Source organism: Mandrillus leucophaeus, unplaced genomic scaffold (genome assembly GCF_000951045.1).
Source record: "Mandrillus leucophaeus isolate KB7577 unplaced genomic scaffold, Mleu.le_1.0 Scaffold207, whole genome shotgun sequence".
Lineage (NCBI taxonomy): Eukaryota > Metazoa > Chordata > Mammalia > Primates > Cercopithecidae > Mandrillus > Mandrillus leucophaeus.
This window is the reverse complement of record NW_012102110.1, coordinates 3,586,470-3,599,235: the sequence shown is the minus strand read 5'-3', so window position 1 is coordinate 3,599,235 and position 12,766 is coordinate 3,586,470. Positions and strand designations below refer to the sequence as shown.

At 36.1% G+C, this 12,766-nt stretch overlaps 1 protein-coding gene across 3 annotated transcripts in view; it reads left to right on the top strand.

The window, feature by feature from the left end:
- NME7 (NME/NM23 family member 7) overlaps nt 1–12,766 on the top strand; it is a 218,990-nt gene that overhangs the window by 61,327 nt on the left and 144,897 nt on the right. For all 3 annotated transcript variants that reach the window (XR_001006073.1, XM_011979942.1, XM_011979943.1), the window contains exon 7: nt 10,507–10,612. Coding sequence is in view for 2 of the 3 variants with exons in the window: in XM_011979942.1 (XP_011835332.1) it covers nt 10,507–10,612 (106 nt within the window). In the remaining variant the exon portion in view is untranslated. The remainder of the gene's footprint in view (nt 1–10,506; nt 10,613–12,766) is intronic.

Sequence of the window (12,766 nt, the reverse complement as noted above, 5' to 3'; positions counted from 1 at the left end):
TCCCTTCAGCTCTTTCAAAATAAACTCTGAATCTGATCATTGTGGTCTAAATCACTAATGTATTTTGCCAGAACTGCTACAATAGCCTCCAAATTATTTTTTCCTCTTTTCTTACACTCAATTTATGAAAATTTTACCTTGCCCAAGTACAATTAACTATGCCCAGTGATCTTTTAAAGACAAATCTGATTAACATTCACCTGCTGAAAACCCTTCAGTGAATTTCTGTCTCTTCTAGAATAAAATCTACAGTCTTTGTTGTAGCCTCCAATACTCTATCTAGTCTGGCTCCTATCTATCTCTAACTGTATCTTTGATCAATCTCTATTTTAATCACTGTGTTCCAGGCATACTAACCATCTCACTATTCCTTAAATAGCATATTTCTGTCTAGAATAGTCAACTAACAGCAAAGAGGACAGTGTGGTTGGATAGGAATGAGAGAGGGAGGAAGAGGGTGATGAGGTTACAGAGGTAATTAGGGGAACGATTATATGGTCTTATAGGCCGTAGTAGTACTTTTAGATTTCTCTCTGAAAAAATGGAGCCATTTTAGGGTTTTGAGCAAAGGACTGATATGTTCCACTTGCCATTTAAAAGGATCATTCTGGCTGTTGCATTAAGAATGACTATAGAGGCCAGGAGTGGTGGCTTACGCCTGTAATCCCAGCACTTTGGGAGGCCAAGGCGGGCAGATTACTTGAGGTCAGGAGTTCAAGACCAGCCTGGCCAACATGGTAAAACCCTGTTTCTACTAAAAATACAAAAATTAGCTCGGTGTGGTGGTGCCCACCTATAATCCCAGCTACTCCAGAGGCTGAGGCGGGAGAATTACTTGAACCAGGGAGGTGGAGGTTGCAGTGAACTGAGATCACGCCACTGTGTTCTAGCCTGGGTGACAGAGTCAGACTCCATCTTGAAAAAAGAAAAAAAGAATGACAATAGAGGGCAAAAACAGCAACAGGGAGCCTAATCAGGAGTTTGTTGGAATAACCCAGCGAGATGATTGCTTGGACCCAGGTGGTAATAATGAAAGAAGTATACAAATATATTTTAAAATATATATTAATGGTTGAAGGTCAAAGAAACAAGATTTTCTGCTAGACTGAATGTAGAGTATGAGAAAAAGATACCAAGGATTACTCCAAAGTTCTTAGCCTGATTAACAGAAGGATAGAATTTACATAAACTAAAATGAGGCAAACTGTGGCTAGAGTCAGAATGAATGGACAAATCAGGAGTTACGTTTTGGACATTTGTAAACTTAACCTGTTTGTTAGTTATCCAATTAGACTGATGAATGAAAAAAATTAGTATACAGCTTAGAGTTATCAGCACATCAATGGTATTTAATGCTGGGAGACTGGTTGAGATTACCAAGGAGAAGGTGTAGATAGAGAAGGAAAGAGCACCAAAGATGAAGCTGCCTCTTGATAAAAGGTCAAGGAAAAGAAGGCAGCAAAGGAGGTTGAGGAGGAGCCACCAGAGAGGTAAGAGGAAAAACTGAGATAATTATGCCCTCGAGGCCAAGTGAATCAAATATTCTAAAATGAGAGAATGACCAGTGGTGTCAAATATGGCAGATATATCAAGTAAGAAGAGGACTGAGAATGGATTGTTAAATTTTGCAATGTGGATATCATTGGTGAAGTTTGTAAGGTCAATGTTGATGGGGAGGTAGAGGCAAAACCCTGTGTGGAGTAGACTTGAAAGAAAATTGTGGAACAGGAATTGGAGTTAGTGAATATAGACAACTTTTTCTTTTGAGGAATTTTCCTGCAAAGAGATGAGGTGGTAGCTGTCAAGAAAAGCAGGATCAATTTTTTTTTAAGATGAGAGGTTTTAGGTAAAAAATTGATGATGTAGGAAAAAGAGGGAGACTTGTTGGAGTAATTTCATTAATTAGGCAAAAGGGAATGGAAATTAGAACCCAGTTGGAGAGATTGGCAGGCGTGCATCTCAGGTACTCGTCTGTAGCAACAGATGGGAAGGGAGAATATGTGAACACAGATGCTGATTCTTAACTAGGAAGCAAGATCAAAACAGCTAAAAGTGAGGATGAAGGATAAGGTATTGATCGGTCTGAAGGGAGAGAAGAATATGTGAAATGGTCATCTGGAAAAGGAATAGATCAGGGAAATGTAGTGTGTGATTGCTATGCTGAATTAATGGCCCATCTCGTATTCATGGCCATGAATTATGAGTGTGGTTCTCCAGCCGGTTCAACTGCATGGCTGAAGGTAAGGAGTAGGTGGAGAGTTGGCTTTAACTATGGCTGTGGTTTTGTGAAATGAATGTGATGAAAGTGTTAAGGAAGTTAAAGATACCTGCAAGAAAGCAATTATAGTCTTTGACCACATCTTAGTAGTAGACATTTACTGTAAATGTGGTATTGTTTGTATAGTTAAATTACTAATCATATTTTAAAGCATTATAAAAATAATCAACATAACTAATTAATGAAGGAAATAATTGAGGCTGAACTGAAAGTCACTACCATGTTTACTGATATTTCCTGCCTATTTCACCCTATTACCACCTTATGGCATCCATTTCTTTTTTGTTTCTACTAGATCATTTAATAAATTTGAGCACAAATATACTTGTCAGATTTTAGTTATATCTTGTAGTGGAGCAACTTTTGCTAAGTTAGCTGCTGTCTTAGTCCATTTTGTGTTGCTATGAAGGAATACCTGAGGCTGGGTCGTTTATATAGGAAAAAGGTTTATTTGGCTCATAGTCCCAATGGCCAGGAAGTTCAAGATTGGGTATCTGCATCTCGTGAGGCTCTCAGGCAGCTTCCACTCATGATGGAAGGTAAAAGGGAGCCTGCATTTGCACAGATCACATGGTAAGAGAAGAAGCAAGCCACAGGCACAGGCGTCAGGCTATTTTCAACAACCAGCTTTCAATGGAACTAATAGAGGGAAAACTTGCTCACCTCGGAGGGAGGGCATTATTCTATTCATGGAATTTACCCCTACTATCCAAACCTCCCATTAGACCCCACCTCCAACATTGGGGATGAAATTTCAACATGAGATTTGGAAGGAACAAACATCCAATCCAAAGCAGCTACCATTGCCATTTAACCTACAGAAATGTCTTAAACATATTTGTTTATATTTTGTGCATTTAATTTTTTTAACCTCTTTCTGCTGTTAGTCCCTGAAATATCCATAATATTATTTGTATAAACCCTTTAGGATATATATATATTTTTACTCTTGTCTTGGGAAGAGTGAGTGTTGTTGACATTATGTTAGGTAGCTCTAGGAATTAAGGAAAAATATTGTAGCTGGAAAATAGAGCTTATTTGAAGAAGCAAAGACCATAGGTCTTAAAAAATTGAAAAACATCACAGCCCCAAACTTATGCAGCCCCAAACAGCTTCTTCTTTACCTTGAGTTCCTATTAGTTATTGTCTAATTTTTGATTCCATCTTTCCAGATTTTACCAAAACATAGACTTATATTCACTGTTTTCATTCCTCAGCTATCTTTGACTACTCATTTGTGAGCAATTGTTAAAATTTGGCATTATTTTTATCAGTCCTGAAAATATTGTCTTTGGAGACCATGATTTGTGTCTTACTAATTGGTTTTTCTTCCTTCACTTGTGCTTTCAGACGTTGGTATTTTGCAGGCTTCTCTTCATGCTTTACTCCTTTTCTTGCTCTAATTTTCAGTTTCCTAGTCTGTAAAATAAGATCATGATTGAACCTGCATTGTAGTGGTCTTTGAGGATTAAATGAAATTATTTCAGTGCTTAGTATAGTACCTAGAACATACTATTTAATGAATGGATGCTATCTTTTATTATTAATATTTTACTTTCATGGTGCTCCCCAAACCTGTATCTGTAATTTGTACTGGATCTAATATTAATATACAAAAATCAATAGTAATCTTGATATACTTGAAATAACCAGTTAGAAAATGTAATTTTAGAAGAGATTTCCATTCACATGGTCAAAAAAAAGTCTATGACACCTAGAATAAATTGAACAAAAGATGTGGGGGATCTTTATGGAGAAAATTATAAATATTTATTGTAGACAATAACAAAAGATATAAATAAATGAAGATATATGCCATGTTTATGAATGGGAAGAGTCAGTATCCTGAAGATAGCAGTTCTCTCCAAGTTGATCTATAAATTGTGTAATTTCATTCAAAATCTTAGAACAGATTTTCATGATGTTTAACAAACTTATGAAACAGCCAAGGGCCCAGAACAGTTAAGACAGTTTTGAAGAGGGAGAAAAAGATGTGGTGATAATAGGGTGAGACTTATTTTAAGGGATATCAAGCCTTTTCATAAATCTTTAGTAGGAAAAACTGTGGTATTAGCATGGGAGTAGGCAAGTATATCAGTGCAACAGTCTAGAGTGCTCAAGAGATGACCCACATATAATGAGAAGTTGGTGCCATTATAAATCAGTGGACAAGGGATAGATTGATTCGTCAATAAATTGTGTGAGATAATTTTATATGGAAAAATGTAAATTAACCTAAGTTTCTATCTAGGATTGTCCTTAGAGTTTCAGACTTACATAGAAACAATACATTTAAAACAGAACTGATTACAATTTTTTTTTTTTTTTTGAGACAGAGTTTCACTCTGCTGCCCAAGCTGGAATACAGTGGTTGGTGTGATAATAACTCTCTATAACTTTGAACTCATGGGCTCAAGCCATCCACTTGCCTCAGCCTCCCAAGTAGCTAGGACTGCAGGCATGTACCACCACGTCCAGCTAATTTTTTAATTTTTTGTAAAGATAGGGTCTTGTTGTGTTGCCCAGTCTGGTCTCAAACTCCTGGCCTCAAGTGGTCCTTCTTCTTGACCTCCCAAAATGCTGGGATTACAGGCATAAGCCACCATGCTCAGCCTGTGCTGATTATAATTTACCGAAGTATTCCTTGTGTATTCAGTACATCTCTAGGAAAGAAATTTGGGAGCCAGTATTCTTTATTCTGCCCTCTTTATCCCCCTAATAGAATCCGCAAAACATCTTGTAGGTTTTTCTAACATTTCTAAACATTTTCTTGAATTATTCCCCTTCTCTATTCCTACCATCACTCTTCTAGTTCTGACCTGGGCTGCTGCAAGAGTCCTGGAATATACTTTTCTACCTCAAATGTATCTTCCGCGTAGGTTTCAGAACGAGTTATCTAAAAATATTAATCCATCCATCTCATGACTACTAAAGATATTTTAAAGTACTCCATTATTCCCAGAATCAAATTCAAGCTCCTTGACATAGTTTCCAAAGCATTTCAGTGATCTGTCTCCCAGCCCTCCTCCAGCCTTATATCCTGCCTCACCTTCTATTTACTGTGGGATTCTTGCTTTGTTGCTTTTACTCATTCTACCCCTCTGCGTTGAAATTCCAATTCTCCCTTTGCCCAGGTAATTTTTATTTGTCTTTAACACTCAGCTCAGAGTTCTTTATATTATGCATACAAATTCTTTATCCAGATATATGATTTGCAAGTATTTTCTCATAGTATGTGGTTTGCATTTTCATTCTCTTTAACAATATCTTCGTATGAGCAATTTTTACTTCTGATGAAGTCCAGTATCAGTTGTTCTTTAATGTATTATGCTTTAGGTGTTAAGTCTAAGGAACTGTTCCCACACCTAAGGTCACAAATATTTCATTCTTTATTTGATTCTAGAAGTTTTATAGTTTTAGTTTTTATACTTAATTCTATGATCCATTTTGAGTTAATTTTTATGTATGGTACAAGGTATGATCACAATTTATTATTCTTTACACAGATATACTTCCAGCATTATGCTAAAAATACTTTATTTCTTTAATTAATTACTTTTGCACCTTTGTTGAAAATGTATTGAAGATATATATATATATATTGCTGGGTCAATTTCAGCAGTTTGTTCTGTTCTATTCATCTATAAGCATACCTCAGAGATACTGTGGATTTGGTTCAGACCACCACAATGGAGTGAATATGGCTTTTTAGGGAGTCCCATGATTTTTTTGGTTTCCTGATATATAAATGTTACGTTTATACTGTAGGCTACTAAGTGCAATAGCATTATGTCTAAAAAAAACTATGAACATATCAATTAAAAATACTTCATTGCTGAAAAATGCATGCTAACAATCATCTGAGCCTTCAGCAAGTCATAATCTTTTTGCTGATCTTACTTTGATGTTGATGTCTGCTGACTGATCAAAGTTGTGGTTGCCGAAAGTTGAGGTGGCTGTGTCTATTTCTTTTTTTTTATTATTATTATACTTTAAGTTCTGGGATACGTGTGCAGAAAGCGCAGGTTTCTTACGTAGGTATACACTTGTCATGGTGGTTTGCTGCACCCATCAACCCATCATCTACATTAGGTATTTCTCCCAATGCTATCCCTCCCTTAGCCTCCACCCCACAACATGCCCTGGTGTGTAACGTTTCCCTCCTTGTGTTCTCATTGTTCAACTCCCACTTATGAGTGAGAACATACAGTGTTTGGTTTTGTGTTCCTGTGTTAGTTTGCTGAGAATAATGGTTTCCAGCTTCATCCGTGTCCATGCAAAGGACATGAACTCATCCATTTTTATGGCTGCATAGTATTCCATGGTATATATGTGCCACATTTTCTTAATTCAGTCTATCATTGATGGGCATTTGGCTTGGTTCCATCCAAGTCTTTGCTATTGTGAATAGTGCTGAAATAAACATATTGTGTATGTGTCTTTATAATAGAATGGTTTACAGTCCTTTGGGTGTATATCCAGAAATGGGATTGCTGGGTCAAATGCTATTTCTGGTTCTAGATCTTTGAGGAATTACCACACTGTCTTCCACAAAGGTTGAACTAATTTACACTCCCACCAACAGTGTAAAAGCATTTCTATTTCTTCACATCCTCTCCAGCATCTGTTGTTTCCTGACTTTTTAATGATCGTCATTCTAACTGGCATGAGATGGTATCTCATTGTGGTTTTGATTTGCATTTCTCTAATGACCAGTGATGAGCTTTTTTCCTCATATGTTTGTTGGCTGCATAAATGTCTTCTTTTGAGAAGTGTCTGTTCATATACTTTGCCCACTTTTTGATGGGGCTGTTTGTTTTTTTCATGTAAATTTGTTTAAGTTCCTTGTAGATTCTGGATAGTAGCCCTTTGTCAGATGAATAGATAGCAAAAATTTTCTCCCATTCTATAGGTTGCCTGTTCACTCTGATGATAATTTCTCTTTTGCTATGCAGAAGCTTTTTAGTTTAATTGGATCCCATTTGTCAATTTTGGCTTTTGTTGCCATTGCTTTTGTTGTTTTAGTCAAGAGGTTTTTGCCTATGCCTATATCCTGAATGGTATTGCTGAGGTTTTCTTCTAGAGTTTTTATGGTTTTAGGTCTTATGTTTACGTCTTTATCCATCTTGAGTTAATTTTTGGATAAGATGAAAGGAAGGGGTCCAGTTTCTGTTTTCTGCATATGGCTAGCCAGTTTTCTCAACACCATTTATTAAATAGGGAATCCTTTCACCATTGCTTGTTTGTGTCAGGTTTGTTAAAGATCAGATGGTTGGAGATGTGTGTCGTTACTTCTGATGCCTCTGTTCTGTTCCATTGATCTATACTGTTTTAATTTGGAACATTTACAGAAATGATATCCATTTTAAATTACTGTTACAAGTAAAAAGTTTTGGAGAAACTTTGAACTGACCACCATTTAGCCATACTTTTGTTATCATAATAAAATTATTAGTACAGATTAATTACAAATGTTTTAGTGAAATTACCAGGAAATCCTTTCAGGGTGAAACTTTATGAAGAAGTACAACTCTATATTTTATAATTTGTTTAAAAAATTAAAAAATTATATACCTAAAGCTTTCAAATTGAGTCTGAATTTTTAGTTTTTTGTAAAGCTATAAATATTTATTCCTTCCTACTAGGGAATTTAGGAAAATGTAAAGGCACAAGGATAATAGCAAGAATCTTTGGAAGAACAGATTTTATACAAAATATTTTAGCCTCTCAAATCCCAAAGGAACACAGATATTATTTTTGTGACTTTATTTGTTGTATAAAGACTTTGAATTAATTGCCATAACAATGACTTAGTAAAAGCGCTCTTATTCACGTTTCACTAAGAAGATGTATTTATGTAAAATCTTTATGTTTTATAAATAAATATTTATTCAGCATAGGTAAATATGGTACTTGAAAATCTGGGTACTTGGAAAGCTGGCATTTTTATTTTTAGAAATTGAGTGAGAAAAGGAATTAAAGGAAAGTTAAGACAAAAATAATTGGTCAGCTAATTGTTAAATAATTTGTTAAACTAGAGATAGAACAATTTAGCACTGCTTTTCACTTTGGAAAGACAGACAATAGAAAAAGTACAGGGTTTTTGGAACTACAGTCACTTGGATTTGAATCCTGGCTTTGCCACTTGCTAACTTGTAAGAGCTTGTTACTTAAGCTTTCTGAGTCTTATTTTTCTCATTTATACACTGGATACATTTATTTTGTTTAGCACATGCAGAATTTATTAGCTGCTGAATTTCGGTCATTCCCAAACATTCATTGAGAAACTGCTAGTGAACAAGTAATGAAGATGAACTAAGCCCTGGCACTCTCCAACACATAGAGGTCAGCTAGATAGGAGAAAACCATCGAAGGAGACTGAGAAGGAGTAGCCAGTGAGGTAGGAAGAAAGGCAAGTAATGAAAACATTCCATAGTGTAGGATGTGACAAACTGTGTCAAATACTGTTTGGTAAGGTAAGGTGAGGGCTGAGAGTAATTAACCAGTGGACTTAGCAACATGGAGGCAGTAAGGGATTTTAATGAGCAGCTTTGGTGGAATGAAAACCTAATTGGTTATGGGTTTAAAAGAGACTGTAGGAGAGGAAGCAAAAATGGAAAAGAAAGACATTTCTTTTGAGTTTTGTTGTGAAGGGAACAGACCAATGGGAACTCTCAAAAGGGCATGTCCTTTCCAGTTTGCTACTCTGTCATGTTCTCTTGTCACACCACTTCTTCTTCATTCCTTCATTGATCATCTGCCAGGTCCCTGTAGGTATTTGAATTTTCGTCTGTACTGTAAAGGTTCTCTCAGACCATGCAATCAAAGCATCTGGTATAGGACTAAAAGGGGTAGTTGCTGTTGTTATTCATTAAAAATAATAATACATAATGGCAGCAATATGATAGAAAGGCACTTGATATCTTAGGAATAGAACACTTTTTATTCTAATGTCTTACCACTGGAAATGCTCAAGTATATACACTACTATTTGAATAATTCCTCATTGTCCTTGTGTTTAAAAAAATGCTCATCAATGTGGCATATTAACACATTCTATAATCTTTTCATTTTAAATTTAATGAAAACTAAATACAGTTAACCCATAAACAACACAGGTTTGAACTGCACGGGTCTACTTATATGTGAATTTTTTTCAATGGAAGAATTGAAAATACAGTATTTGCAGGATGTGAAACTCGCATCTACATAGATTTGACTTTTCCTATAAGCAGGTTCCACAGGACTGACTGCGGACTTGAGCATGCATGGATTTGAGTACACACAGGGATTTGAGTACCAATCCCTTATATATAGCAAGGGCTATTTGCATTGAGCCAGGCATTGTTTTAGGTGCTATGGGTCCTACAGAGCTATGCAACTTAGTTCCCGTTTTTTTCAAATTTATAATTTGATGGAAGGCAAGTACCCAAATAACCATAACTTTGGGGGAGTAAAGGTTGCTGACAGGAGGCATCAGGAAATGCCTCCTAGTGGTAAGTGGTATTTGAGGTGGCTCTTTACACATTGGTAAGGTTCTTTGGAACTTGGGTCAGAGGGTTTTATAGGGAATAGTAGAAATAATAGCAGTGAAAGCTTAGGGGCAGAAAAGCATCTAAGTAATTAAAAGAACAGATTAGTATTACCCTCTTTATGGCTAATTCAAATTGTTGGGTTGTCATTTTAGTGAACCACATCCACCGTGAATAACACAGCCTAAATCTGTTTATAAAACATGGATCATTTGATTTTATTTTATACTAGGCCTATAGTTAGTTTTAAGTAGCTGTAGTTCTCAGATTCCTGATATTAATCTCTCTTCCTATAAAATTTCCTAGTTTTAAGTTTTATTTTACATATTTTAATGAAAAATTTAAAATTAAATTTGTGTCTAATTAACTAATGCTTTGGGGAGAATAAGAACTTTATAATGGTATTTCCAATATTCAAAATTTATTAAGTCTTTGTCCACTATATTCCTGGAACAAAATGACGCATATTCTCATTGCTTTGATTGATAATTCTTTATATGCTCTTCCAGTTATAAGTCTTGAAACAGGGTTAATCTAATCAGTGTGTCTTTGTAAAACTCATTTTTAGAAAATCTGAAACAAAAACTTTGTATGAAACTCTAAAAGTAATTGCATGATCCTCCTCCCCCACAGAAATCTCTTGTAAGTTCCAACTAAGAGATCACATTTGTCAAAATCATTTCTCTCTGTTTTTAGGAAATGGAGTTGTTTTTTCCTTCAAGTGGAGGTTGTGGGCCGGCAAACACTGCTAAATTTACCAATTGTACCTGTTGCATTGTTAAACCCCATGCTGTCAGTGAAGGTAAGTGCTATGCTGAGTACACTATATTCAATACATTTTTTTAATAGGAGAGCAATGTTTATTTTCTTGAAGTACTTTATGTATAGAAATTTAAGTATACTTTTAGTATTTCCATTTTTTTTCTTTGAAGGCACTTGAATAAAGGTGACAAAATATAAGGGAAAATCTGTCTAAATCTCTATTTGTCTTTTTCTTTGTGCATTTTTAGGAGGTGTTCTTTGAGTTGCCGATCATGCTCAGGCTCAGTCATACTGTTGCAGGTCTTAGTTAATTAACTTTTAGTCTGCCTCCTCTCTTTCCAATCACCAACTGTGATTCACTTAATTTACCTAATTAGCACTCCTTTTTTTTTTTTTTTGAGACAGAGTCTCGTTCTGTTGTCCAAGCTGGAGTGCAGTGGCATGATATTGAGTTACTGAACCTAAGCCTCCCAAGTCGCTGGGACTACAGGCATACACCACCATAACTGGCTAATTTTTGTATTTTTAGTAGAGACAAGGTTTCACCATATTGGTAAGGCTGTTCTTGAACTCCTGACCTCAGATGATCCACACACCTCGGCTCCCAAAATGCTGGGATTACAGGCATGAGCCACTGTGCCCAGCCAATAGCACTCCTGTTGTACAAATTAAAACAACATCTGCCATACCTCCAATATACCCTTCCTGAGAAAGCTAGAGAAATTTCCTTCAGTTCTTTGTATCTGAAACAGTTCTTTGACATATGTATGTAAATACATGTTTGCATATATACATATATAGAGAGAGATAGTTTGCAAGTTCTTTTCTTATTTTTGTCTCAATTTCTTTATTTGATTTATTTTAGTCTGGTGTATATATTTTTGTTAAGTATCTCAAATCTTTTTGGAAGTAAGATGGTATATGGTTAAAAAGATCACCCTTAAAAAACTAAAATATACTAAATAATATACAGAAGTGAATGGATTTAAAAATTTTAGGTCTTCTAAGTATCAAAGTAATCCATGTATGTAGTAGAAAAATTGGAAAATAAAAAACCATTAAAAGTGGAGTAAAAAATTACTGAATTCCCATCACCTGAAGATAGTCATAGTTAATATTTTGATGCATTTCCTCCAAATCCTTTTTTTCTGCATTTGTATGTGCATGTGTGTACACTGATACACATGAATGTAATGATTGAGATGTAGGTCTATGGGCTGTTGTTTAAATATAATTTTTGTGAGCATTTCTGGCTGCTGTTAAGTCCTCATTAATACTTTAATAGATTATGTAATATTTAACAGCAATTGTATAAATGTAGTATGGTATTTGGATACTTAGGTTGTTTTCAATGTTTTCGTATTAAAATTAAAACTTTGAAGAATATCTTTATACATAAATATTTGATGATATCTCTAATCTTTTCCTCTGGCCAGCTTCCTAGAAATAGAATTACTTGTTGGAAGGATATGAGCCTTAGAGATCTTGCTGCATAATTAATACTTCTTTAATTATTTAGGAAGTATTTTAGTATATTGTAAATCCTTAGGACCATGATTATAAGGAACTAACATGCAGCATGTGTAACACACACTTACGGAGAACTAAGAACTTGTTTTATGAATCTGGGTGCACCTCTATTGGGTGCATATAGATTTAGGATAGTTGAATCCTAAATTTTTAGGATTTAAGAATTGTTGAGGGGGATGGAGCAAGATGGCCGAATAGGAACAGCTCCAGTCTCCAGCTCCCAGTGCAAGCGACACAGAAGACGGGTGATTTCTGCATTTTCAATTGAGGTACCGGGATCATCTCACTAGGGAGTGCCAGACAATCGGTGCTGGTCAGCTGCTGCAGCCCGACCAGCGAGAGCTGAAGCAGGGCGAGGCATCGCCTCACCTGGGAAGCGCAAGGGGGAAGGGAATCCTTTTTCCGAGGCAGGGGAACTGAGACACACAACACCTGGAAAATTGGGTAACTCCTACCCCAATACTGCACTTCACCAAGGGTCTTAGCAAACAGCACACCAGGAGATTATATCCCACACCTGGCCAGGAGGGTCCCACGCCTGTGGAGCCTCCCTCATTGCTAGCACAGCAGTCTGCTACCTAAGGGCAAAGCAGCAGCGAGGCTGGGGGAGGGGCACCCACCATGGCTGAGGCTTAAGTAGGTAAACAAAGCCGCTGGGAAGCTC